Consider the following 26203-nt stretch of genomic DNA (forward strand, 5'->3'; position numbering starts at 1 on the left):
CCTGTTCATAGAGTGTCTTTGTGGACTATGGTTCTCCTGGCCAGAGGCAGCTTACAGTCTTTAAAGAAATAACAGTGTTTTTAAATACGTGCGATAAACACCGTGACCAGCGGGCTTCGCAAAGGGCTGGGGGATTGGTTTGCCTCCATGTTCCCGTCATGTAATTTCTTTGCCTGCACATTGGAGCTGCTGTACTCTGCCTCCTGGTTTGGTTCGGTCCGGTCTGGCACCACTGTGATCTGGCTGTTACCACTTTCTCCACAGGGAACTTCACGCTGGCAGAGCTGGGCCTCTGTGAGGCAGCAGCAACGGCCCACCCGAGCCTGTACTGCTCGGACCTGGGCCCCGCAGCCCGCGGCTACTCGCCAAGCGTGGGCTCAGACGCCGACTCGGACCCAGAGGAGGCCATGTCCCCGGAGCGCGCCGTGGAACTGTGGGCAGGCCGAGCTGGCAAGTCTGGCCGCAGCTCCGGCCCGTCGAGCCGGGAGAACTCCGCTTTGACACTAACCGACTCAGACAATGAGGACAAGTCTGATGACGGATCAGGTAGGAGGTGCTGGCTTGAGGAAAAATAAATATCAACACAGAATAGTTTCAGCCATACACCCCATAGCATACAATCATAAGCGAAAGTACATCGTCACTCCTATTAGGCTTAAGTTTCCTTACTGCAGGGATCATTTTGGGCTCTGCAGTATTGCTGTCCTTATCAGAATCTAATTCATCTGAGTCTGTTTCTTCATTGTGTTGAGGCCTTAGGCTCACGTATACATTTTTCTTCATCTAAAACACTGTCAGCCTCGATTTGTCAACCAAAGACGGATGTTTAAACATTCACGGATTGGGATGCAGTCATGAAATGAGCCGAGTCAAAGTTGAATGTCGAATAGAAAATAGTTCGAAAACGTTGTTTTCTCAATTCCAGCCAGTCAGAGATCTTAAACACATTATGAATTTGCATCCTTTTATTAATGACTGATGGTTACATTATCATCCTACGACTGGTTAACATCCATCCATTCAGTATTATTGAGCACACATCCTATCAGGCTGATGGGGTTTGGTAATAGTGCAATTTAATGGAAAAGACAATATATTGTAATAAAAATCTTAATGGTCTTTTTGCAGCTGTATCATTTGTGAAAATCATTGAGATTGCAGTTCGGAACATGAGAGTTTGACATGCGAGTTATGAAAATTAATTCTGCTACATTTTAGATAAATCTTGACCTGTTCATTATGGAAAACATAAACTAATGGGAAGATATATCTTCATATTATTCATTAGCATGTTTGCTTGTGTAAAACCTTAAATTGTTACATAAAATCATTAGTATATATGTGTACTTTTGTAGTATTTATATATATTTTCATGATATTCTTGAGATTGTAGATGAATCAAAAGCTTCACATGCTTGTTATAAGCTCGAGTTACTGAGTTACTAAAAGTGACATTACATTCATGCTGTAATGAGATTAGTATTACTATCAACTTTTCTGACAAGTCTGCATCAACTGAGAGTTCGCATTTTAAGGAAACTGAGCACCACCTGTAGTATGTCTTAAGCACAACTTGTACAGTTACAAAGTGCATTGTGATGTAAAACTCACTGAGCTCCCTGCTGTACTCCTGTGGGTAAGGACACACCTGGTCAGCATGCCACCCCTCAAAAGCAAAGATGGTTTTCTTTTCAGTTTCAAAGTGCATGATTGATGCATGTCTGGCCTGTGTTAATTCTGACTTCAGAAAAGGTTCTAGTGTGAGACTTCATGTGCTACGCCAATATAAACCCTAAAATGTAGTTCCCAAGAAACATGGAAAATTTTTAACGAATCAAAATTGGATCTCAGCACTTCATTGCAAGAATCTATCAACGCGGGATGACTGATGGTTAGTCATCTTCCGAGAAGAGGACAGGCCTTATTTATAGATGGGATTGTGACTCAGTCGCTTTGGGGAGAGTCGATTTGACTCGTTCTGTAAACAATGACACAGTGTAGCACCGCTGAAATGCTGGACGTGTAAGAACACAGACAGATGTGCTGTGTCAGAACGTTTCTCACATGATCAAGCAACACATTCATTTTATACAAATTTACATCAGAAGTGAACGCTAAAAGTTGAATATTGTATAATTTGTCTTGCGGATTTCTTTCTGTGCATTTATTGCATTTTTTCATTCATATCTTGAAATGAATGTATTGTCTTTTTGTAAGTGTAGTCTTATCACGTAAAACAGATAAATATTGCATGAGTGTGCGTTTTTGACGATGTAATTATCTAGTGTAACACCATTTTTAATAGAAGTAACTATTGTGAATGTAAAGTGTCTTCAGAAATGAAAGGCCAGTCGATTCGAGGTTAATTCAATAGGCTCTGTTAAGTAGGAATGGATTTGGTCAACCTTTAAAGGATTGGGGTTGCCTTTAGCAGGCCGACGTTGATATGAAGGCTGCCTGCCAATGCCATCATGTATTTCCCTTACTCTTCCTGTATATATAATGGGTATATCTCTCCCAGTACATAGAGAAGGTAGACAAACAATACCATCAAATGTATAAAGCATTAGATTTTCCACACAAGTATGCCTATTGTTAAATCGGCAAATGTTTCCCTGTGCTTAGGATCAGGTATAAATAGATAGGGAAGGTGATGGAGTTTGGAGGAGAAAGACAATGGAAAGACTAACAGCGGCCAGGTGTGCGCACCCCACGGTTCCACACGTCAATCCATCCATCCATCCTGCACAGAACTTATATAGTACAGGGTCAGGGGGAGTTTGGGGCCTATTGCAGGACGCGGAGGGCTTAAGGCTGGGGAACGCACTGGATGGGGTGTCAGTCCAGCGCGAACTCCATGATACCAGCAGCGCTTCATTTTTCATTTGGAAGCAGACTGGTAAGCCAGCTGCCATTTTCATCCAAAAAAAATGCCGTGTAGAGAACACAGCACCGTAGAGTCCTGGCAGCATGCCAGTCGCTCATCACGCCTGGGACCGGGCTCGTCACGCACGCTTGAAAACCCAGCGCTGCCAAAGACCCAGGTGATGGTCCGCCGTGCCATGTGACATGCCTCGACGAGTCGCTGCTCGCCATGTTGCACAAGACCCAATGAGTGCCTGTGCGACAGTGATGCAAAGAGAAATACTGTCCAATTGTACGATTCTTTGCATCGCTGTGCTAATTGTCCACTTTGTCCAATTGTACTATTCTGGTAGTACCAAAACCCAGTCCATCTTCTCACAGAAGGGTCTTTCAGACTTGCCGAGGCTGACTCTGTGCATGTAGTCCACCACTGTTCAATAAATGATATTGCATTCAGACCTGTATAATGTTAGCATGCCCAAGGGGGTAGGGCAACCAGTTGACCTTGAACGTCCTGAGGTTTTCTTTTTTCCTCTCCTCTTTTGGCTTTTATTTAATATCCATTTCTGTTGTTATTACCCTTAACCATCGTTGGTTGGTTAGTGACACTGTTGTTTGATTCTTTGTTGCCCCAAAGCACTTAACGATGTTGGGGTGGGCACTATATAAAGATAAATTGAACTGAATTACATTTGTGTTTACATTTTGTCTTATGGTGCAGCCCATATTATGTTAGCGCCCATCTTTTCCCCTGACAGTTTAGCGAAGCGTCGACTGTTCATTCCTGCCTTTCCTCTCTTCCCTTAACCCTCGGTTTAATAAAGAACAATAAGTGCTTTGATCTGTCAGCTCCTGGGACGCTGTGTAGGTCAGTGCAGAGATGTTTTTATTAAGTGTGTTGGGCTGCCACAGGTTAAAGAATTGAAATAAAAATGGGGGAGAATTCGATCCGGTTCAAAGGGCCCTTGTTTACCCAAGAGAGAGACTCCCGGTCTTTGTCTGTGTCTTCAAACCAGCTGCATCAAGCTCTTGACTTCCTTCTGTACCACTAAATTTAAAAAAATGTCAGAACAATATTATATGCAGTTAAGTTTTTTTTCTGTTTGTACCATCCATATGATTTGGAATCTGTCCTATAAGAGGCCGTACTCCATTTGGCTTGGCTGTGTTTATTCGTACAATTAAAGCTGTACCCATCAAGCTGCCGTTCTGTCTGCTTGCGTATATATTCCTCTGCGCCTTCGGGTCCCGGATAGGCACCGAGTCGTGCTGTGCGCATAGATAAGAATAGTTTTTCTTTGAGAAGTACATTCCATCGTAGCAGAAATTCGTTCTCTTTCAGAAGTGTGGCACCATGCGGGGACAGGTGACACGGTAGCAGCAGGGCCTGAGAAGGAGGTGTGGAAGGATGAGGAAAAGGAATACACCGCATAAGGGGCTAGGATTAAAGCAAAAGCGGGTTCATTTGTCACAGTGCTTCCACACCGGTCCCGGCACAAGCTTCATCTTCTACCAAATAAAGGGCGGAATCTGCAGACTAAGAGATGTCTTCAAGGACGGCTTGGTGAGCACGGAGCGGAAGCCGACACGCGTCACGCGCCGCGCCTTAGAGCAGACTGGGCAGGTCTCTGCAAGCGGGAGATGAGGCAGAGTCGCTGTCTGTGGTGCTGGACTCTCTCCTGTGGGTCTGCGTGCTCGCATAGCCGTGCCGGACGTGCCACACATAATGGTCACGCCTTAGTGGTGTCAAGAAAATAGCTTCCAGAGAGGAGCAAGCATATGATGGCAGAAGTACCCTGTCTGTTTCGTTCTGTCTGTCTGTCTGTCTGACTATCTTTTGGTCTGCCTGTCTGCCTATTTTTATCTGTCTGCCTTTTTCTCTTTTCTTTCTTCTTGGATCAGCAGTCCACAGTGTCATATGTAAATAAGCAATTTTTCCCCAAAAAGCTGTGCTTTATCATGATGTGACGTGGCTTTTTTTATTGTTTTGAACAAAACCCCTGTTTCACATACATCATATTATTATAATCTAATCTAAATGACCCTGGAATCATACTTTTTTTTTCTGGCTGATCCGTTTGCGCCCCAGCTTGAAAGTCCAGGTAATGCTGCTCTTACTGTGTCCTGGGGAACTCAACGTGAGTACAGTATGCAGACCTCCCATGCTATCGTCTCCTCTCTGCCCACGCCGGCTTCCCTGTATCCGAAGAGAATTCCCCTGGCGTGTCTCAAAAGGGCAGCCTGAAGAGCCAGTTTGCTGTAATTCAGATAAATATTGTTAGAGACATGGCAAAATATAGATTATTATTTTGCTTCACTATGAAGACATATTAAAGAGACAGCTCTGTTGATCAGTTCATGTTAGCGTTACCTTCTTTGCTTGTGTGTCTGTCAGCAATCTTAGGTTATCTCAGAGTTGAATGGTTTCTCTCCTAGAAATTTAGTGCAATAATATACATGGGATGTTATAAGCTCATGGAGAAAATTCATTCATTTAAACAATCCAAAAGTAAATAATTAAATAAAATCAAGTTTGTGGTTTGTAGTTCGTAGTGTCATTCGGTGTTATTAGCCCATTGTGGAATAGTCCGAGTGGTATAGGTGGATCTTCTAGCAAATTCCGATTATCTCAGACAGAACAAGTTGCTAGGGTTAATTACACAGTCTAAGTGAAGGTTTCTACTAATTAGATTTCTTTGTTTTTTCCCCTTAATAAAGAAAGAGAAAATCAGTGATAAAAAAGTAGATCTGGAAACCCACCTTGGATGCCATTTAGCGTGGCCTGTCAATCAGTGCCCGGTAACACCTCCGGGAAGGGGCGCGGTAACCAATGAGGGAAGGCCTGAGCCTGTCGGCGCCTGACGGTGCACGGTAATCTCAGCCGCCGCTCGCTTCAAAGGCTCGTTTCTCCCGTCACCAGTGAGGAGGCCGCGCACCATCCAGACGTTGATGAATTAAGGCCCAAATGCGCACTCTTCCTTTTACTGAGCTGAGTCACCCTGAAAGGCTTGCAAGGACAGGACTTGCCCATACCACCCTTCATGCTTCTGCATCAGCATCCCCCCCCCCCATAAAAAGCCTCTCCGTATTTCCATGCCTCCCTACAATCGCCTCCACCCTTAAGCCTTCTTCCCGTCCTTCGCCATGGTATTCCTCAGGCCTAAGCTAAATAAACCTTATTTTTTTAAAGCATACAAGATAGAATGTGTAGGATTCAGAGCCCCTGTCCTCTCACACCCTAAGCCTTGCAAACTAATAGTTGAGTAGCCCCCCCCCCCCATTGTATTTGTATTTTGTGGACTCTGGACAATTATTGACTTGACGGTTTGCATGCCTGCTTGTTTTTTATCGGGCGTCTCTGTTTCCCGTGGTCAATGACCTAACCTGCACCCCCTTAAAAGCCCTCCATGCTCCTCCTGTGACATCGTCCCTCTCATCTCAGGAAGTAAAAAGCCGTCTATGCCCCCATCTCGGTGTCACCATGGCATCGTGCTCCTTCGGCCCGACATTTTGATAAGTATGGGTCCCGCAAAAGCTCTGACAATACAAACAGGGCTTTTTTTTCTTTTCTTTTTTTTGAATCCCCCCGTGTGATTAATAATGAAAACTCAGACCACACAAAAAAAAAAGCACGTCTTTCAAACGCCTTGTCCTGAGGGTAATTCTGGAGCCTAATCAAAATGTAACATCAAGGAGGCCCTTGTTCTCTGTACTTAGCCGAATTGTGTTTGTTAAGGATCGGTACACAAAGAGTTTGTGTAGATTGAATTAAATGTATGCACAGCGAGGCTCCATCAATAATGTATTCTCACCATAGGAACTAATTAAAGTGGGAATTGAATCAGAAGCCCGACGTGTCACAGTCCGTTTGCTGGCTTCCCCTCGTAACGGAGTGCAGTGGGGCGGGTACGGTGGTGGGCATCTCCCGGGTCTGGGCGGTCCTCAGTCCTTCCGCCACACCTCATGACTCTTAATGAGGCTCAGTCCTAAGCGGAGGCCCCCAGACGACAGGCTGAACGATGGAGGCGCACAAGCTTTCGGGTTTTTTTCTTTTTGGCGCGGAGCGTGACCGTCTCTTTCTCTGCTTTTGTCTCCTCGCCTGTGGCTGGGTTTGTTTGTATTTATTTATTTTAAAACCTCGCTAAGAGAGAAAGCTTCAGACGGGACACAGAAGAATAATAATGAGAGGATAATTGATGATGGGGGACGGGTTGTGTTAAGCTAAAATGCTGTGTGTGTCTGTGTGGGTCATGTATATATTATATTGTGGGGACCAAATGTCCCCACAGTGTGATAGAATTCTATTATTTTGATTTTGTGGGGACCAGTTTTTGAACCCCATAAGGGGAAATTCAATTTTATAAAAATCTGCAATCAAAAAACTAAAAATGCCAAACGTCTTGTGTTTTGTTTGGTTATTTATGGATAAGGTTTGGCTTGGGTAGGGGGTTGTCATTGTTGGTATTAGGGTCTTTCCCATAGAAAAGAATGGATGGTCCCCACAGAGATATGAATACAAACGTGTGTTTGTGGTTTTTTTGGGGTTGAGGGAGTAATTTCTGGATGGGTGGGTTTTCCAGCTGAAGTGTTTTGTGCCAGTTGTGTCACAGATGTTATTTCATATCTGAGCACTTCAGGGAGGAAGGTAGGGATGCGTACAGGAAGTACAGCAGCACGCGGCTCGTTGTGGGGAAGGGCTGTAGGTGAGGACACAGAGGGTGGCTAGTGGACCCTGACTGACAGAGCTGAGTGATGGGCGGCCTGCTGTCCTGCCCGGCGACTTCCCTCCCGCGACTCTCCGGCCCTGCTGCTTCTCCATGCGGCTGGCCGGGTTTCCGCACGCGTGCTCTGCCTGTGCCCGTCCATCACTCCGCAGCCGTACAGGAACCCGAAGAGCAGAGCAGAGGAGAGGAGAGGAGAAGCGGACCAGAATCTAGCAGAGACGCGTCAGCCTGACACCCCAGGGTGTAAAACCAGCGTGCGACCAGGGGGGGATGGCACCGCAGATCGCTCCTCTGATTGGTCACTTCTTGCTGAGAGGTGGAGTCACGATGACTGGAGGGAGGTGCTCCATCAATTAATGGACTGATTAGCAGTTGAAAAATGTCAAGGTTTACAGTCAGCCAAGTAAAATTATATAGTAGTAAATGTGAGTATAATTTAATCATGCAATTGTTCATATAATGGAAAACATGGAGATTTACTGCCAGGCAACAGTGCCCCCACCATAGCTTGTGCAGGAGAATGAACCGCCCTTGTAAATTTACATGACAATCTCAAACTAGCAGTGCCTGCCATCAGTCATAGCTCAGACTGATTAAAACGTGCATAAAGGTGAAATAAATGTGTGGCTGGACATTGATTTAAACAAATAGCCCAAAGGCTTGGCCCTCTGGCATTTCCCTCCTACAGCCCGATGTCACCGTTCCCTTTGTCCTTTTTAAACTCGGGAATTAATTTCACACACTCGCACTTGCACATAATGCACTCCTTCAATTACTTTTTAAGACTCTGAGAAGAGGCCTTTTTTAATTCACACTTGTATATCTTGTATTCAGCTACACAGTGGTGAAATATGTTCCACGGACAGCGTAATAAATCATCCGTGTTGTGTTTTGACTGGTATGACATAATATATTAATCCCTTAATTAAATGCTGGAAAGGTGGGTCAGTCTCCTGCTTGCCGCCTTCTCCTCTGTCAAAGTGCATCAGCAGCAGGTTCATGTACAGTTTTTTTGGCCTGTGATAATTCCAGGAGACACTAACAGGGGATGGTGTTTTTTCTTCTTTCTTTTAAGAAATGAGACTGACAGGCCGAAGATGGTCTAGAGGTTAAGTAACCAATAGGATGCTGACTAAAATCTCCTGGGACGGAAACTGCCGTTGCACCCCTAAGCAATGTTTCCAACCTGAATTGCTTCATTAAATATATATTGCTGAAAATAGGTAAAATATTAATACATGCATGCCTTACTGGACAAAAAAAACTGTATTAAAAATAACAATATTCCTTACGTAGAAGTGGCATGCACCGTGAAGGGACACCAGATGATGTTTGATGAGGAACAGGAAGCTGCAACGTCAAAAAAGAGACGAATTGCAAAAGTAATTAGCGATAAGCACCAATGCAGAGTCGAAATTCCTTTGCCAACAATCGCTCCACCCCCCCCCCCCCCACTTGCAAGTGACTTTCTTCTTCCTTGTCCAACACAAAAGCCCAGAGTCGTGCCCAACAAATCATCAGAGGTGGGGGTGGGGGGGGGGGTGATAACAAATGTTGACATCGAGCTGAGCCTTGCCAAGAAAAGCGAGACGATCCAAATGCTCGAGAGGCACGGGTTTGGGGAACTTCGGCCCGATCGAGTTAGCCAGCCGCAGCGCCCCGGCGCAAAGACCTCCGTGAGGTTATAACGAAATTAGACGACGATGACAAATAGCCGAGGAGAGCAACTCCGACACCCCCGGAGCCACGAACGTTTAGCTCATTTAGCACGCGCTCATTTGAAAGCCAGAGGCCCCTCACTCATGGCTGGGACATTCATTTCTTCCCCTCCAAGTGACAGGAGTTACACAGAAGTTAAGGGTGGTGGCTGCAAGCATGTCCCCCCCCCCCCCCCCGCTACCTCGTGGTTTCTCCCACCTCATGTAGGTCCAGGAAAGAGAAGCTGTGTTTTCCCTCTGTAGTAGCAGAAGCTCCATTGCAAGTCAGAATCGATGAGCAGAGAGGAGCCAGGCTGGTGGAATAATGGTATCGGACATCGGCAGCAGGCGAAGCAAGTCGAGGGGTAAATACGTTTACTGGATTATATAACAGTTAGCCCATAAAGATGTGTCAGGATCACTGCTGGACCGAGTCAGATATTGCTGAGGCAAGCAGCAGATGTTTCACGCAAACATTTTCAGGGTCTGCCATGATTTAGCCGAGCATGGACAGAAAAATAAAAGTTTGACAGCACCCACTGCCATGGTCGCGTCAGTCCTGCAGGCCCCTTCGCCAGTTTCCGGAGTGCTGGCCATTGAAGGTTCCTACTACTGATTGGACACAGTTCATTTTTTCCTCCCAGTATTAAATTCCTTTGTGTACATGTGCATTGAGATGTACACGTCCAGGGTGTCTCCTAACTCGTTCCCTCTGGGAAAGTCCAATTCCTACGGCTCTGTACCAGTATATGTGGGTGGCTGGGTGGGTGCAAGATGTATTGCACCAGCTGTCTGCTAGACCACTACCAATTCTAAACACGCAGTTCGATTGTTAGTTTTGTTTATTCAACATACCCAAAAGTCCTGGATGACTTGCTTCCATTGCTGGACTGAATGGTTCTATTAGCACTACAATGAATTCATTTTTGCAACTTTTACCATTAATTTCTTAAGTGACCTAACAAATGCCAGGTTTTTCATTAGGTTATTACATCGGTATGCTGGGAAAAATTACTTTTCAGAGTAAGCAGATCTAATTGTGGCTGTGTTTTCTGCTCAAGGTAGTCATTGTATTTCAGAGACAGTCTATTGTGCATGATATTTTACTCTGTCACGTCTGTTTGAAACCTGCGGTAAATGATTCAGGTTCTTCTGTAGGCTTCCGTGTCGAAATAATGGAAAAAGGGGAAACTTTGCTCCATTAATCATAACCCTGCCTCTGTCAGCTCACGACATTAATGGCTGGTCTAGGATGACAGTGAATAAGTGACAACTCGCACTGCATTTGATGTAAGCGACCGGTTATGACTGGTGCCCGTACTTTGCAAAGGTTTTACTTTAGCAATGACGCCATAGTAAACCTAAATATGTCGTGTTGTGTTTGTTCGTGCATCTGTCTTGTTGCTTATTTTAATTACGAACCCTACATCTCAGATGCGGAGACGTTTACACTCTCGGTTAGGGAAATACCTTAAAATTTTTTAGTCGGAGTCTGGCGTCCAGCTGGAAACACGTTTGAAAACACGAGCCAAACCCTCCTAAAGCGGCCCTGATGCTGATCTTCCCGGCCGCCACATAAACGCTCGGTGGGATCCCAGCGGTAAAACGCCACCGGCATTTTAACGACGGCACCTCCCTACGCGCGCAGGGACGGCATGCGGCATCAGCTGCTCCTAAAACGGCCTCACTATACTCGGGGGTAAGTCATACTGCCATCAAGAAACTGAAACTTTTTCAAACTAATTTTATGGGAGAAAAAACGCCTCTGGCCGTTGATTAACGTGTCAGTCACCATCGCCGTTAATTGAAACAAGTGCAGATTGTATCTGTGTCACCGCGGCCATTTTTGCCGTCATCTTTCAGCGGAAAGTGGCCGCCGTGCAGCGCCAGCACAAGCAATTAGACTTAACGGCGTTTTAATAGAGGGCGGGGAGCGGCCATCGCGCCGCGCTTTAAGTGGTTTTCACTTTCCAGCTGATTGCGGGCATTTCATTCCTTGTCCCAACACACACGCACACACAGTAGGAATCATCCATAATGATCCATTTTAAAATGTTGTCTATTCAAACGCAAAGTTAATACATGCAAGTATGCTAAAGTTTGAGGCTTTTTTCATATGTAAATCTAGTCTCTCAAAACTCATGTAGTACTTTGTAAAATGCTATTTACAAACAGCGTATTTTACATTTTCTACAAAAATGCAAAAGGATATGCATGATCTGCGTTACATTTGAATCATGTTTAGAAATATTAAATAAAATATCTATTTTTTGTTTCAGTTTTTGTTGACAAGTTTTCCCCGTCGTTGTTATTGTCATTTTTATTTAATTAATTGTTATTATTACTGGTGCTGATCTGTGCGCGCGCGGCAGGTGCAGAGTCTCCCCGTGCTTCACTCCGCGGGAGCCGTAACGGTGACAGCTATTAGTGTCTATTTGCCATGTCGCCTGCGACAGTACAGAGGTAATTGAGAATTGATTCCGCAATAATGGCCTTTCCTGCGTTGCTTTGCATCAGTGCTGATGCTGCATGACTAATTTGCAAGACGGCAGTTTACCGCTTAATGATGTCTGCGCACGTTAGTTACACAGCGGAGGGATGGCGGACAGGAACAAACTTTGAGTTTGGGGCTTTGAAATTCCCAGCGTGGAGCAGGGGTTTATCAGCGCGACCCCGCCGCTCTTATTAGAAAGTCCTGGGGCTAAATGCAGAAGACGTCTTGCTGCTCTACCTGGTTACTCTTCTGCGGCGTCCGATCCGTGGTGCAGCGTCTCCACGACCTTCGGCGTGCCCTGAGAACATGGGAGCACCGCCGCCATGGCGTGACGTGCGCCTTTTCACGGCTCGGGCTGCTCCCTGTCCGCCTTCGATCTTGCCACTGCAAAGTCGCGTGGCCACACCCAATCCATCACCCCACTGTGTCGCATTTAAAGTTTGTGTATTTACCACGGCTGGTCGCTGTTCCAGTACTCGCCTGGGTCCCCCTCCTGCCATGTCCTGACCATTTCATATAGTTTTTTAAAAAAATATTCCTATTTTCAATCCTTCAGCCCTGGCCTTCGGACTCCGAGGATTGACCTTTTAGCGCTTTTAACGCTAAAATCAGCATGGGAGGGGGGACCCCATGCGGGGCTGCTACAGGAGGAGAGTTTGCTTTGGAAATTGCTCCCGTGGAGGGGTATCCGTACTGTAGCATCGCAGCTCAGGAGACACACTGACAAGCAATTTCGCGGAGGCTCGGGGTGACGCGCAAACAAACAGTGGATTTAAAGTGCACACACTGGCACACGCGGTGTCAGCGAGATCTTGGGGAGTGGGGGGTGAACGGCGCGCTGTTCTTATGAATTCTGTGTCCTCATTTAAAGATATAAGCCTCTGGCGTGACTCACCACAGGAGATTAGGCTGGGCTGCCTGTTCCTGACTGATCTTCCTGGACGCGTTAAACCCCCCCTCGCGGCAGTCCCAGCTGCTACACGCTGATGGAGCTGTTCCCGCCATCGCAGGTCCACTGGTCTCCACCCCCCCTTTAGGACTTGATGTGCCCAGTCTTTGTGTTTGATTGTTTAAAAATAAGGTCCAGCACATGCCTGTCCTGTATTCTGGCAGTAACTGGCAGCATGGTAATATTTACAGTAATATCCGTCAGGTGGGTAACACGACTCAGTCCTCCTCCGTTTGTGTGGTTGTGCGTCCATCAGTCTCTTTTGGTTAAATTTTCCTTCCTTCCTTCCTTTCTTTCTCTCTCACACTCTCTCCCCCTCCCTCGCTAACATGAAAGCGTTTGATGGTGACCCATACAGTGACCTCTTTATCAGCCAGTGTCCTCATGTTCCTCCGATGTGTGCACGTTGCGTTTCCACCCCTGTGCTGAGCTGGAAGAAAGCGTGGAGATCCTTGCGCATAGTGTTTTCTCCTGTCACAGTTTGCGTGCCAAGTCAGAACAAACCCTGAGGTTTTTGGCCCTGCTCCGCACCTGAGATCGCTTTCTTCTGAAAGCCTAATCACGCACAGTATAATTCAGTAACTCTCCACATCACATTTCTCTAAAAAGGTGCATACTTCTCTTTCTCCCATGGGACCTGGAGCCGTCCATCCCCAGTGGAGAGGGTTTCCGGTTCCGGTCGGTGTTCTGCTGATGCCAGTGCCTCTCCGAGCCTCGCAGGGGTGGCACATACCGTGCCGCGCATGTGTGGTGGCCAGAGATAAAAAGTATTAGGGACATTAAAAGTCCCGTGCTTTTGAGCTTGAGATAAATCCAGGAAGGGCCCTGTTTACAGTTCATTTACCTAATACCTGTAAATCTGAATTTAATGACGTGTCAATGACTGCTGGTACAACAGAGGCTAACGGAGCAGAATTGCAGCAAGAGCGCAGGTTTCTTGTTTAGTAAGCTTAAATAAGTTTTATTATTACGTAATTGTACTTGAGGACTGCATGTTTTTCCCAGCACTGTTTTGTGTTTCCATCGCACCATGGATTGCTCTTCTCTTGAGCAGGGGGCATAAATAGAAACCAAATTTGAATGTTTTTAGGATTAAGAGAAAGAAAGCAATTTCTGGTGTAAATAAGGAAATATGCACGTCAGTGTGCTGGAAACAGACACGTCCCCCCCTGCTGTTTTTACTGTTGCTTTGGAAACCAGCATCCTCCTTGTTCTTCACCCACAGCTTGTCAAAATGCTTTTGGGTTCCTGGTTACAGTGGAATACCAAGCAGAACTAAATGGGCCCCAGCTTTCCCTCGTCATTTTGCATCCTGTTTCGGGCCCCGGCGCCTGCATTCGCTGGCCTGCCCACCACGAGGTGCTCTCTCAGTGTCGGCCTACAGCCTGGAGTGCCGGACTCGAGCCGACTTGAGCTAAATGATGTTTTCTCCGTCCGGCTTATTGTCTCGCTGCGTTTCCCCTACTTTCGTTGATCTCTGGTAATTCTCCCGGAAAGATTGCATCACTCGCGTAAAGGAGTCGGCCAGCGTCTTTGTACTGTAAGATGAAAGACCCCCAGAGCTTATACACTGATACCGTGAAAGGGGGTAATCCGTGTGGATTACCGCATGTCTGCCTTGTTTCAAGAGCTGCTACTCCGTGAGCGTCATGGCGCTTGGCTCGGCGCTGACCCACTTCTCAGAGAGCAGCTTAGAGACGCACGGCACCCAGCCCCACGGCCCAGTGCTGACTTACTCTCTGAGTACATGTCTAAACATCCAGGTTAAGTATGTAGGGACCACTGGTGCTAAATAATGCAATTGAGTTAATTAAAATGCTCTCCTGCCACGGCTATGAATAGCCTCACTGGCTAGTTTCTTTTCAATGGCCCAAGATCTGGTGATGGAAAATGGTGAAAAAAAAACGTCAGTAAAATTGCCCTTTTACTGAAGACTTCCCGGTAATCCTTCCCAGAATAGCCATGCCCCTGTACATTCCCCAAGAAGCCTTGTTTACAGCCATGCAGAAGCGCCACTGAAATGATTAATAAGAAAACTCAGGCTCTGAGGTTCACATAAAATCCATGCAGCTCCTCAAACATGCATTATTATATTCTGTCAGGGTAGATTTTCAGCTGAGAGCTGTGGGTATCTTTGCCGGAGCGTCTCAGGGTGGCCGACCAGACCGCAGCAGACAGCACTCGGGCGATGAAGGGACGACTTTTCGGGGAAAAGGTTCTTCCATTCAGCACGTCATGAGTTCAAAGGGTTCCTGGGTAATAAAGGGAGGGGCTTGCGTTTCACTTCCATAACCAATCACAGTCTTCATTGTATGACATCAGCACTAAAACCAATGTTCTCTGTTAAGCAGCAAGGTGCACTGATTTGTAAAGTACCCATTTTATCGTGTCTGCCTTTTGTCACAAACCATATGAACATGCGTAGCTGCAAAGGCTGTACAGAGCAATGTAAGGGTGTGTCTTTATTTTATGATAAAATCAGAAGAACCTTCTGATCACAGGCACAGAGGCTTAGCCCACCGAGCCACACAACACCTCTGGTTTGTTGGCTAGAAGCCTTGAGGTTGAAAATAAGAAAAAAACAGAGCAACGTTCAATTTTATTTGAATAGCACATTTTCACATTACATTGTCTCAAAGCACTTTACATTATCCCTGCCCAAAGCCACCAGTGACAAGCCAGAGGTGACAGTAGCAAGGAAAAGAAGGAAGGAAGAAAGTGGGAGGAACCAAACCCAAAGGGGGAGCCCATCCTCCAGGGGCTGGCAGAGGAAGTCTAATGAGCAAGATGGCAAAGTTCCAATTCACACTGTCCCAATTTTAACATTTGAGTCTCAACGTGGGGGGGCAGGCAGGTGACGGCAGGCAGGTGCTGGTGCTGCTTCAGGTGGCAGGACGGACAGTGGTACAGCAACGGGGAATACAGGAGAGACGTCACGGGCAGAAGGGCGAGAGGGCCGGAGAGACGCCGCAGGGAGAAGGGCGAGCGGGCCGGGGAGACGCCGCGGGGTGAAGGGCGAGCGGGCCGGGGAGACGCCGCAGGCAGAAGGGCGAGCGGGCCGGGGAGACGCCGCGGGGAGAAGGGCGAGCGGGCCGGGGAGACGCCGCGGGGTGACGGGCGAGCGGGCCGGAGAGACGCCGCGGGGAGAAGGGCGAGCGGGCCGGGGAGACGCCGCGGGGTGAAGGGCGAGCGGGCCGGGGAGACGCCGCGGGGAGAAGGGCGAGCGGGCCGGGGAGACGCCGCGGGGAGAAGGGCGAGCGGGCCGGGGAGACGCCGCGGGGAGAAGGGCGAGCGGGCCGGGGAGACGCCGCGGGCAGAGGGGCGAGCGGGCCGGGGAGACACCGCGGGCAGAGGGGCGAGCGGGCCGGAGAGACGCCTGTAGCAGACAGCAGGGGAGGCAGACTATCTTGATAATTTGTGGTCTCCAGGCAGCACAGCCCAGGAGGTGTAGTGATGTGATACAATAAAGACTCTGATTGGTTAAAGCAGTGACACACAAGTCCCTCCCTTGCTGACCCAGGGACTCGGGAAAATCAGGATGTCCCTCCCGTTTGCGGGGAACAGGATTGGCTGGGTATGGTTTGCTTATCTGAAATAATCAGTGTCGTGTCAGATGCCGTTCTTCCTCACCCCGTGGGCGGCCAGCTGCCCGTGCACTGAGGAAGGTGAGAAGGCAGCCTCGACTTCCCTAATCGATCACTTCCCGTTTTCCCCGCTGGTGGCTCATATCGCCGGCCGCGGAAGGCCGCTCTCTCCATCGCAAACCGCGCTTTATGAACTTCATTAATCACCATTCTTTTTAGCTTCAGAGCCAATTAGTCTCGCTGTTTTGGAGCAGCTAGTGTTTCAACTTCATTTATCATAGACATTAAACAATTATTTGAACAATTACCTTTTGAAGCGCCCAGCGTCGGCTGCGCTTTACGCTCAGAACAATGCGGGATGCCTCCTTTCATTTCTGTATTTATGAAAAAGTAATCAGTGACAGGCTTATTAACTTTATTTAATATGACTGCAGCCGGAAATCCCAGGAAGCAAACGTAAGATCTAATTTTATCATTTGTTACACAGATGTTTGCATTTAACTTTCTTTCCTTTATAATGCCGACTGCTTGCGAAATATCCGTTTTGACGGATCTTTTCTAAATCGCAAATAAGCCCCGTCAAAGACGCGCGACGACACGTAAGCCGTCTCAGCATCCACAGGTAATGAGGATCCGCGTCTGCGTGGAAATTTGAAATCTGCCCTCTGACAGAATTCAATCAAACGTTTTTGAAAACAGCAGATAACAGAAGCACATTCTGTCTTTTTTTTTTTTTTCCCCCAACGCTGTAGGGGAAAGTAGGAGAACTGCAGGAGAGGGAATTACATTTTAATTACCATTTTCACCAGGGTTACTGTCTGGTTTAATTGTCCAGGGAGTTGAGATTTAATTTTGAGAAGGAGCTGCCCACACATTGTTAAAGTTGCAATCCGTCGGTTAATGAGCTAGTGAAGTTACCAAACAGCTTTGACTTGTTTATTTGTATATTTATATTTGTATATTTTGCCAAATTAATTTTCGGCAGTGCCATGTGACACAGGCATCCTCAGGTCCTGTGCCTGGGAAAGACACTGGGCTCCTTTATCACAACGCACTCAGTCGCTGGTTGCAGAGGATGGATGGATGGATGGATGGCTTTGTCGTAGTTCCTATCCTAAATTAGTCTTTCTCGGGTCTGTGCTTCTCTTGGCTATCCTCCTTCCTGATCTGCAGATGGAAGGGTGTGTGTCTTTTATGCAAACTTGAGCACCACCTGCCGCCCGTTAGCGACCTCCATGTGTCTGACCTGTAGGGGGAGCTATTTGGGAAACTTTGACATAGCTAGAGGTGTATGGGCGCATTCTGGCTGCATTGTCTGGTTTCAGCCTTACTCACTGTTTATTGGTAATGACGTTTGGGCGATGGATTGTGCGGTTGATACGAACGAAAATCCAGGGTTACAGGAGTCCGGAGCCCATCTTGGAAGCAAGAGGCGCAAGGTAGAGGATAACCTAGGATGCGGTGCCAACCCACAGCACGGCACACACACCTTTCACACACACATTATTTGGCAACTCAAATTGACATATTTTTGGAGTAGGAGGGGGTCCCAGAGTTCTGGGAGGAAACCTCACTACAACACAGGGAGAAAATGCAAACTCCACACGCGTAGAGCCAGGACACAGATTCAAACGCCGGGCTCCAGACGTGTGAGGCAAGAGTGCTAACCACTGTGCCACTGTACCGCCCCATGAACAAAAATGAATTGATAAAAATACATTTTAATTATTTGTGTGTTTGAAAGATGGGGGTGTGCATATTTGAACAGTCAGGCCCATTCATTCACCCGGGCGTAATGACTAACAGTGTAAGATCCTTCTGTTTTGCTTCTTGCGCAAGACCTGGATGCCCAAACCCCCACAGTGATGTGGCCCCTCCCTATAGGTCCAGCAGCTCTCTCATTTTCCTGTATTTTTAATTTTCCCTGAAGCAGAGATAGCTGAGCGGGGAGCGGGGACTTCACTCGTGTGCTTGAGTGGATATTCGCTAATAAGCGTGCGTGTGTGTGTGTGCAAATAAAGTTGAGTTAAAAGTGCTTATGAAAAAGATGGTGACATCAACCACGTGACTAAACATGTTTACAGTCTGGACGCAGTATCAGAAGGGGCAGAGACGTCTAGACTCATAATACAGCTTTTATTAGTCATTTTGCGGCTGTCAATCACGCTCTGCTTTCTTGTATCCAGCACGGTGCCCTGATGTTTAGCATCCACTCTGTGGGCTCTTCAGCTGATTATCGAAGCAGGTCACAAATTCCCCGCTAAGTCACTGATAAACTTAAGCTTCCTCTGACCCGCTGAGCGTCTTTCAGATTAGAAATGCATGTTATGTCTTGACTGTGCGAGTAAACAGATTCTCAGCAGCAGTATTATGAAGGCTGTGCGGGACGCTCCGCCAGCGCCCTGTTCCTCGAAACCGGTGCATGACGCATGTTACATTGTTGCAGATTGAAACGTGAATAGGAATGTGCCAAGTTTTAGCCCCGCCCACTCACTGTGCCTCACCAGTGGGCAGGGCCAATAAGATGAAGGGATTATAAGCAGTGCTCCTTCTTCATAAGACCCTGTTCTATCCTTTCTGCCTGGTTCCTGATCCAAACTAATCGATAAGCCATATCATGGTTTTCATTGCAGCCCTGCTCCCTATTCTAAGCTCCTCCCAAAGGGCATGCAGGCACCATGTTTGCTTCGGGGGGTGGTGGGCGATAAGGCCACGCCTCTCCACAGCCCTTGGGGTGTGCTTTGTAGGCAGTGCTCTCCCGACAGAGGAGAACCTTTAAGGTTTCATTAAGATTGCTTTAAGGTCCAGCTTAAGAACTGTGCTGGAGGTCCTTGGAATGTTCCTACGTTTGGGGTTTGCAGAGCGAGTGTTGGGGTGCATTCAGGACACCTGCCATGATAATTTAAACTCAACAGGGCCATGTTAAACTGGGGTAGAAGCTGCGGTGTACTTCAAAGAATTCCGAAGTATTTGTAAAAATGAAAATGCATCAATTGTTGGAGGTTGTGCATCTGCCCCCATATACCATCCAGGAGTCAACCTTCCCTCATAACTATGGTGCACTGAAAATCCCTTTTTCCTATTTGCACCCAATTATTGTCCGATAGACTTGTTCACGCCTCGGCCTCCGGCTCAATGGGAAAGACTAGCATATATGAAAACACTTCATTAGCACGTTTTGACAAGATGGAAGACTGCTGTCAATGCGCGGATATTAACCGTAAGCGCGTCATTGATCAAACGAGGCGGCCTGCTTAAAAATGCACCAGGCAAATATGGAGGCCTGCTCGGACAGGTGTGACTCCAATGCGGATGGGGGTTAGGTTTTTAACGCGAGCCCGTGCGCGGTAAGGGGGAGCGTCCACTAGCTGAGATGGCCGAGTGATAATGAGCAGGACGGGACGCTCTGAAGCCGCGATGCCTCGGAGGAGATGGCCTGCGATGCCTCGGAGGAGTCGCCGCCTTCTCATTCCTGTGACGATAACCTCCTCACTCCGCCTGTGCATCGTCGGTGAATATCCAGGCGCTGCATTTTATGGGTCCGTGGGCAGCATCTGGGAGATGCCGGTATACACACAGAAACCTAACGACGGTCCCGCATTGGGCCGTGTACGAGATCACCTCTCTCTCGTGCCGTAAATTTGTGTCACGTTGTGCTGAACGCTACTGAAAAACATGGTAAATTCTCAGCTGTACCACAGGTTCTCATCTTTTAGAATCCTTTCCCAATCTGGTTCTCAGGGATCCACAGACAGTCCACATTTTTGCTCCCTCTCATGTCCTTGGTAGGAAAAAAACATGGACTGTCCAATAGGGAGCTGCAAGGGAGCAAAAATATGGACTGTCTGTGGGTCCCCAGGACAGGATTGAGAAATTCTGTGTTAGAGGAAAGAGCCCCGAGGCTACAGCTGTTCACCGCACGGAGAGCATGGGGGGGGGGAGAAGGAGCACACATTCGAAAGGGGAGAGGAAGCAGGTGTGGCGACGGGAGACAATCGATAGCAAAAGAGGCTGGAGGAGGATGGAGCGGCAGAGAGGGAGGAAGGCAGAGAGACGGGAAGTGAAGGAGATGGACTTAGAAGGAGATGCAGAGGGAGGCATGTGGGGGAGGCGGACAGGTGTACAGTGAGAGGGACGCACAGTCCTGCCGGATGTTTTTACTACCTGCCATTTTCCATCTACTTAAAGTAAAATGTCATTGGGGAGGGATAGAAATTGCTCTGTGTTGGGGGGCGCCTAACGCTGCTATTCCAGCCCCGCTTGTGACGCCGGAGAGGCCCAACCAAAAGTGCTGCAGAATCGGGCTGAGAGGAGAAGCCGCTCCGGGCATGAGAGCGGTGATCCAGGAGAGTCACGATGGCAGCGTGCTAAACATCGCCCCCTTTTGCTAGGTGGCAGGCCTGCTCTCCATTCCCGGCAGCATTCTCCACCTCTCTACAAGCCTTCTGCCCTTCCAGCTTTCCTAATTAACTCGGAGGGGTTGGCGTTCTGGAGCGTGCGTGCTGAGCCGGATCCGTGCTCCCGTAATATCCCTTTACAGCGACTCTCAGTAACCTTCGGGATGCGTGGGAGACTGCGGCCTCCGGCAGAGCATCACGTAAAGCGTCCGCGGTTGCACTGGGGTGGAGATCGGCGACCTCTGCAATCACTTAAAGACCTCCATTCCTTGGCGCATTACTCTGTTTGGAAGCAGGCGGAGGGACACGGTGGGGTTGTGTGTGATTGACCCATTGACCGAGATATAGCTTCCCACCGTCAGTCCGTGAGCATGGGCCAGCTCCCCCTGGGAGATGGAGGGACTCTAAGGGGGCATTTGGTGACTATGGGGGGGTGGATAGGGGCCAGTGACGTGGCGCCCATGCTACAAAAGGAGTCGTTCGATGCTGGAGAGCGATCCGATTACACGCCACAGAGAAATTACGCCCGGCTGTTAAAACGCACGATGCGCCGAAAAGGCGAGAAAAGCCAAGCTTTCCAAACGGACTTTGGCATTCGCTTTTAAAAAAACAAAAAAAAAACAAATTATTAGCAAAATATTGAAGATTTCCCCGGTTCCCTAACGGTGCGGCTGGCTTCAGCCCCTTGTAGCCTCTGGCACTGTTGACTTCCGATGCGAAAAAAAAAGAAAATACTTGCAATATCTGACCAGTAGCCTGGAACATGCAATATTACTCTTATCCTAATTCATGCAGGCAGTTTGGCTCACACGCAGGGGATAACGCGCACAATATACTGCAGGCCGTAAAGTGTGAAATAATGCGGCTTATAAGCCGGCCCTCCTGTCCAGCGGCGTGTTCCCGGGCTCCTTTTAAGGCCTTTTGTCATGGTGAACGGCTCCCTTTTCGCTGCATTAGGGCTGCATGTTGCGTGAGAGGGGATAGGAGTCGTCAGGTGGCCACGGTTATCGGAGTTTGCTCAGTCTATCTGCTCCTCGCTCCCGGTGCTGATATAAACTCCCCTGTCTGGCTCTGCCGTGCCCTGCCAGTAACCCAGACTTGCCACCGTCTTGCCCAGAAAGCCGTAGGGAGAATCTGTCTCTACGTTTTGTATTTTTTTTCCCCCTCTCCCAAAATAGCAGCTTGTTTTCCCCGAACATTTTCTTCAGTCTCATCTCCACCCAAAATAAAACTGTTAAACTGCAGGTGTTGTGGTTCCCCTTCACCACCTAGATCAAGGATGTTCTCACATGTGTGTTCAGCTCACATGTTGTGTTCCAGTGTTGTGTAAATAAACGAGCATCCCTATGCTACCTGTAGTGTATGCATGGAATCCTATCCCTACCTTTTACTCTGTTTCACTTCAGGAAGGCTCCAGGCATTCCAGTGACCCTGACCTCGATAAGCGTTTAGAAGATGGATGGATATAATATTTCCATTATTGTATAGTACAATGCAGTACAACAAGGATACTACTCTCTATATGCATCTACTAATGAACAGGTCATTTTTGAACTGAGACCAGAAGCAACTGCCTGCCGCTCTGGGCACAACCTCAGCAGATAAACGGCTTCGCGGCATCAAACGTGTTATTAGTGCCGGCCGACTCGCAACAGATCATATTATACCCTTTGTCACTGAACCTAAAAGGTAAACATCATTTTGTAAATTGGCCCTCTGGGGTTTGGTTCAGGAAACATCAGTAAATGATGACCATGCACAAGCTTCTTGGTATATTTAATGCATTTCTCATTATGCTGCCAGGTTCAGCCAGAGTTTTATTTGAAGATGAAAGAGGCAAATCCTATTTAGCGGTGAAAGCGGGGGGTTTATATAACTTACAGACGCGTAGCCGGACGTCTGTATTTGAGGAAGACTGCGCTATACAGATGGAACGACATTCGCCAGCTTGGACTCGTAGTGGGAAAACAGTCGTCTGGTTAAGCCGGTTTTCTCCCGGCGTCTTTCCGGGTGTTAAGATGGTAAACTATCATCCTGGTGGAGAATTCCTGCATGCAGTCAGGGAGAAAAGCTCCAGAAGCTCACCAGTTGTTGTGTGTCGAATGATTGTGTTTATAATTGGTGGAAATGTGCTTGCTTAGCATGGCGCATAATGTGTTCAGATGCTGTAAACGGGGACAGAATGAATGGTTGACACATTTCTGATGTAAAGCCGTTCATTTTGAGCCGTGACTCTAAAGGCGTCTCCTTTTTTTTTTTACATTACATTCATCTGATGCTTTTATCCAAAGCCACTTATAGTAGAGGGAGGTACTTTTTTGAAAACATACAAACACGTTCTCGCTAGGATTCAAACCCATGACCTTCATATTGTTAGCACGGCACTTTACTTGTTGAGCTAGCCGTAGGCGCTGTTCTGTCGCTGTTACTGGCCCCTTACTGTGTTTGGCTGGCTGGGCGTTTTAGCAGCGGCGTGGTGTTTCGTCACCGCCGCAAAGGGGGGGCCGCCAGGTGGGGGGAAAGCGCTGCCTAATTGCTGGTGAGGGCTCTTGTGCTTGACTCCCTCCTAAGTGTCCGTCGAGAGGCTTGCGCCGTTGTGGCTAGGAGCTGATTGTGCCTGCGGTCCCGGCGGTGTCTCTGCGGCGGGCGGAAAGCAGTGGGGCGTCTCCCCCCCCCCCCCCCCCCCCCCCCCACCCAGCATGGGAGACGAGGGCCTGGGATTTATGGTGCGGACTTGAAGGAGAGGGGGGGGAGAATGCGGCTCGGCCGAGCTCCATTGGGGGGCGATGCGTCAGCAGGCGCCTCGGCAACCCGGCACGGTGATTGATGGAGCTCTCTTATTACCCCTCGTTCCGGGGGAGGGGTCTAATGACGGGTTAAAGGAGCAAATTAGAAAATTGGGGCTTAATGATCCTGGTGTCAGGGATGTTAGAGAGGCGGTTCTGAGACGGCGCCGAGGACGCCTGGGGGGAAAGGGGGAGGGGCCGGACGTGGGCCTCGCAGGCTTGGGCCTCATCTTTGCCGTCCTGCGGACGCACCCAGCCGCACAGCTGCATCCCTCTAGAGAATGACCCCCCCCCTCACAAGCTGTGAAAATCGACATTGAGACTCAGGACCGTGGTGAGCACTGTGCTGATAAGTCCCCCTCCCCCCCCCCCCCCCCTCGCACTGCCCCCTCCGGACTTTGTGTGAAACGCAAACAAGCTCCAGGCCAAATTTGAGTCACGTAGCTGCATTATTATTCTGATTCCAACCACAAGCCTGCCACCTTTGTCCCCACGAGGCTGCCCCCCCGGCCGTGCTCCCCATGCACACACACCTGCTCACTCTCTGCATGATCGGGCTCACCTTGGGCGATCTCCCAACGCGGGCGGTGCTCAGTGCACGTATGAGTCTTATCGTGTCGCGGGAGTCGCGCCCAGATGAATAGATGCGTTCAGACCACCGTCATGACAGCGTAGCTGGCCTAAATTAAGCCACATTTACCAAACTGAGCATGCCAGTCCATCACCGGCCACACACTCCCACAGATACGCCGACACACGCTGGCTGGTGTTGAGCTGGCAGGTAACCTAACTGCATGTCTTTGGAGTAAGTGGAAGAACCTTCAGAACACGACGAGAACATGCAAACCCCCACGCACGGAGCAGAGGCAGGATTCAAACACCCAGCCCTGGGGGTGTCAGGCAGCCTTTCTAGCCACACTTACCGCCCCGTATCTCAACAGCACTACTGAGATGTCCTCCTGAAGCATGCGGAGATGTCTCCTGGCACGGAGGAGTACTTAAACTGCTGGCGCCGGAGCTCACGAACTTCAGTCCGTAATCATCCCGTCTTCAGTGGCCATTTGTAAGACTTATGGGGGCTTAGGGGTAACCGTGTCGGAGAGTATTCCTCCCCCCCCCCCCCCCCCCCCCCGCCCCGTTAATAAGATCGCCCGTAAACAAGAGAGTTGGTGCCACCCGCTTTGATGAGCTTCCAAGGACGACCGGCAGCGCGGCACGGCAGAGATAGGAAGATGGCAGCGATTCAGGCGGCGCGGCGCCGGCAAATCAGACAGACATCCGTCTCGCTTTCATGTGGCTTCATAAAGCCCCCGTGCAAGGTGTTGGCCAAGCGCACAGCCGCGCCGCGCCGCGTCTGAACGCCGAGGGATTATGGGGAGGGGGGACTTGCAGCCCATCACGCCACCTTTATTAGCATTCTTACTTCGCGCACGCTAAGCAGGTGATGGCATACTTCTCCAAATGGTTGTTGTTTTTTAAATCTCATTATAATTTTAATTGTTTTCTTTACAAATAATGACTTTTGTTTCCCCTCGAACTATTTAACGGACGTATACGGCTACAGCTCTGAACTGCTAAGCCCGAATACTCATTTCACGTAATTGAGACATAATGTATAATGCATTAATTAAGGGGGCCGTTAACCATGAAACAACTTTTGTAATAAACGGTGGCAAAAACAGATTTTTTATTTTTTCTTGTTCACCCAGAGTTCCGCGTAACACTAGAAGGGATTTGCTGGCGAGGAATGGAAACAGAAAAGGAACAGAAAGCCTGTAGTGTCCAGAATTTACAAATTTTTGGGGGAAAATTATACAAAGTTTAAAGAACTGGTCCATAAAAATAAGATGTTGTAGTAAGATTTGGGGGGTATTACGGTAATTTGGGTATTCTCTGATATTTTTGTTTACAGAAAATATCGCAGGACGCAACCCCCAATGTGCATTACTTCTGAAAATAATGTCAAAATTCTTTATACTGTGGTACAATATTTGGACAGTATGATATGAAAAATTAGATGCCGAGCCGAGTTGTAGTCTCTTCCACTAATACAAGTGATCTTAAGTCACCATCGTTTTTAGACTCCTGTTTGTGGAGTGTAGCTGTTAAAATGGCAGCGATGTCCGAGATGAAAACCCGGATGTGTATTTTGGACTGGGTCAGAACCACCATGCTGTCCATCCGTCTGGTTTGGTCCTCATGGACAGACCCATACCTGTCCCGGAGAAGCCTCTCAATGCTCGACCAAACGGTGGGAGCCGGGACACGTGTTGGCGCGCGTGCCAGAGCTCGGCGAGCGTCCGCTAGCCTGCCGACACAGAGCCGCTGACCTTTCAGAGCAGCCGCTTCCTGAGCCCGTGACCCGCCCCCTTTAGCTTAGCAAGCTAATCCTCTTTCCCGGTGATTTTCACCATGTGTGACGGCACAGGGTTCGGGCTCCGGTCAGTCACGACGGCGGAGGCGTCCGTGGTGCATGACTCGGACATCGGAGGCCCACGGGTCGGCCCAGGGAACCAGCGGTACTCGTTTTGAACCGAGACTCGGTGAGGGTTTGCAAGTCTGGCTCAAAGGCCCCATTGCCCTTCTGTAGGTGCTGCTTCTGTCCCGGCCCATGGAATCCCCGCTGAAAGGAACACCAGCACTGTTAGCGTAGTGATAGTACAACGTTATGGTTAAGATTTAATGAGGAGCATTTAGCAAGAGTCCC

The 26203-nt window shown here is 48.4% G+C and overlaps 1 protein-coding gene and 1 long non-coding RNA gene across 2 annotated transcripts in view; one reads left to right on the forward strand and one right to left on the reverse strand.

Moving 5' to 3' along the window:
* LOC111850464 (teneurin-2-like) overlaps positions 1 to 26203 on the forward strand; it is a 226916-nt gene that overhangs the window by 72541 nt on the left and 128172 nt on the right. The window contains exon 3 of the mRNA XM_023824384.2: positions 265 to 546. Coding sequence (XP_023680152.2) covers positions 265 to 546 — 282 coding nt within the window. The remainder of the gene's footprint in view (positions 1 to 264; positions 547 to 26203) is intronic.
* LOC111850480 (uncharacterized) lies at positions 4697 to 12111 on the reverse strand. Its single transcript, XR_002839809.2, has 4 exons — positions 12018 to 12111; positions 5626 to 8939; positions 5237 to 5297; positions 4697 to 5122 (listed from the first exon to the last, which is right to left on the reverse strand). It is a non-coding gene; the product is annotated as an uncharacterized lncRNA (long non-coding RNA).

Source organism: Paramormyrops kingsleyae, chromosome 24 (assembly GCF_048594095.1).
Source record: "Paramormyrops kingsleyae isolate MSU_618 chromosome 24, PKINGS_0.4, whole genome shotgun sequence".
Classification (NCBI taxonomy): domain Eukaryota; kingdom Metazoa; phylum Chordata; class Actinopteri; order Osteoglossiformes; family Mormyridae; genus Paramormyrops; species Paramormyrops kingsleyae.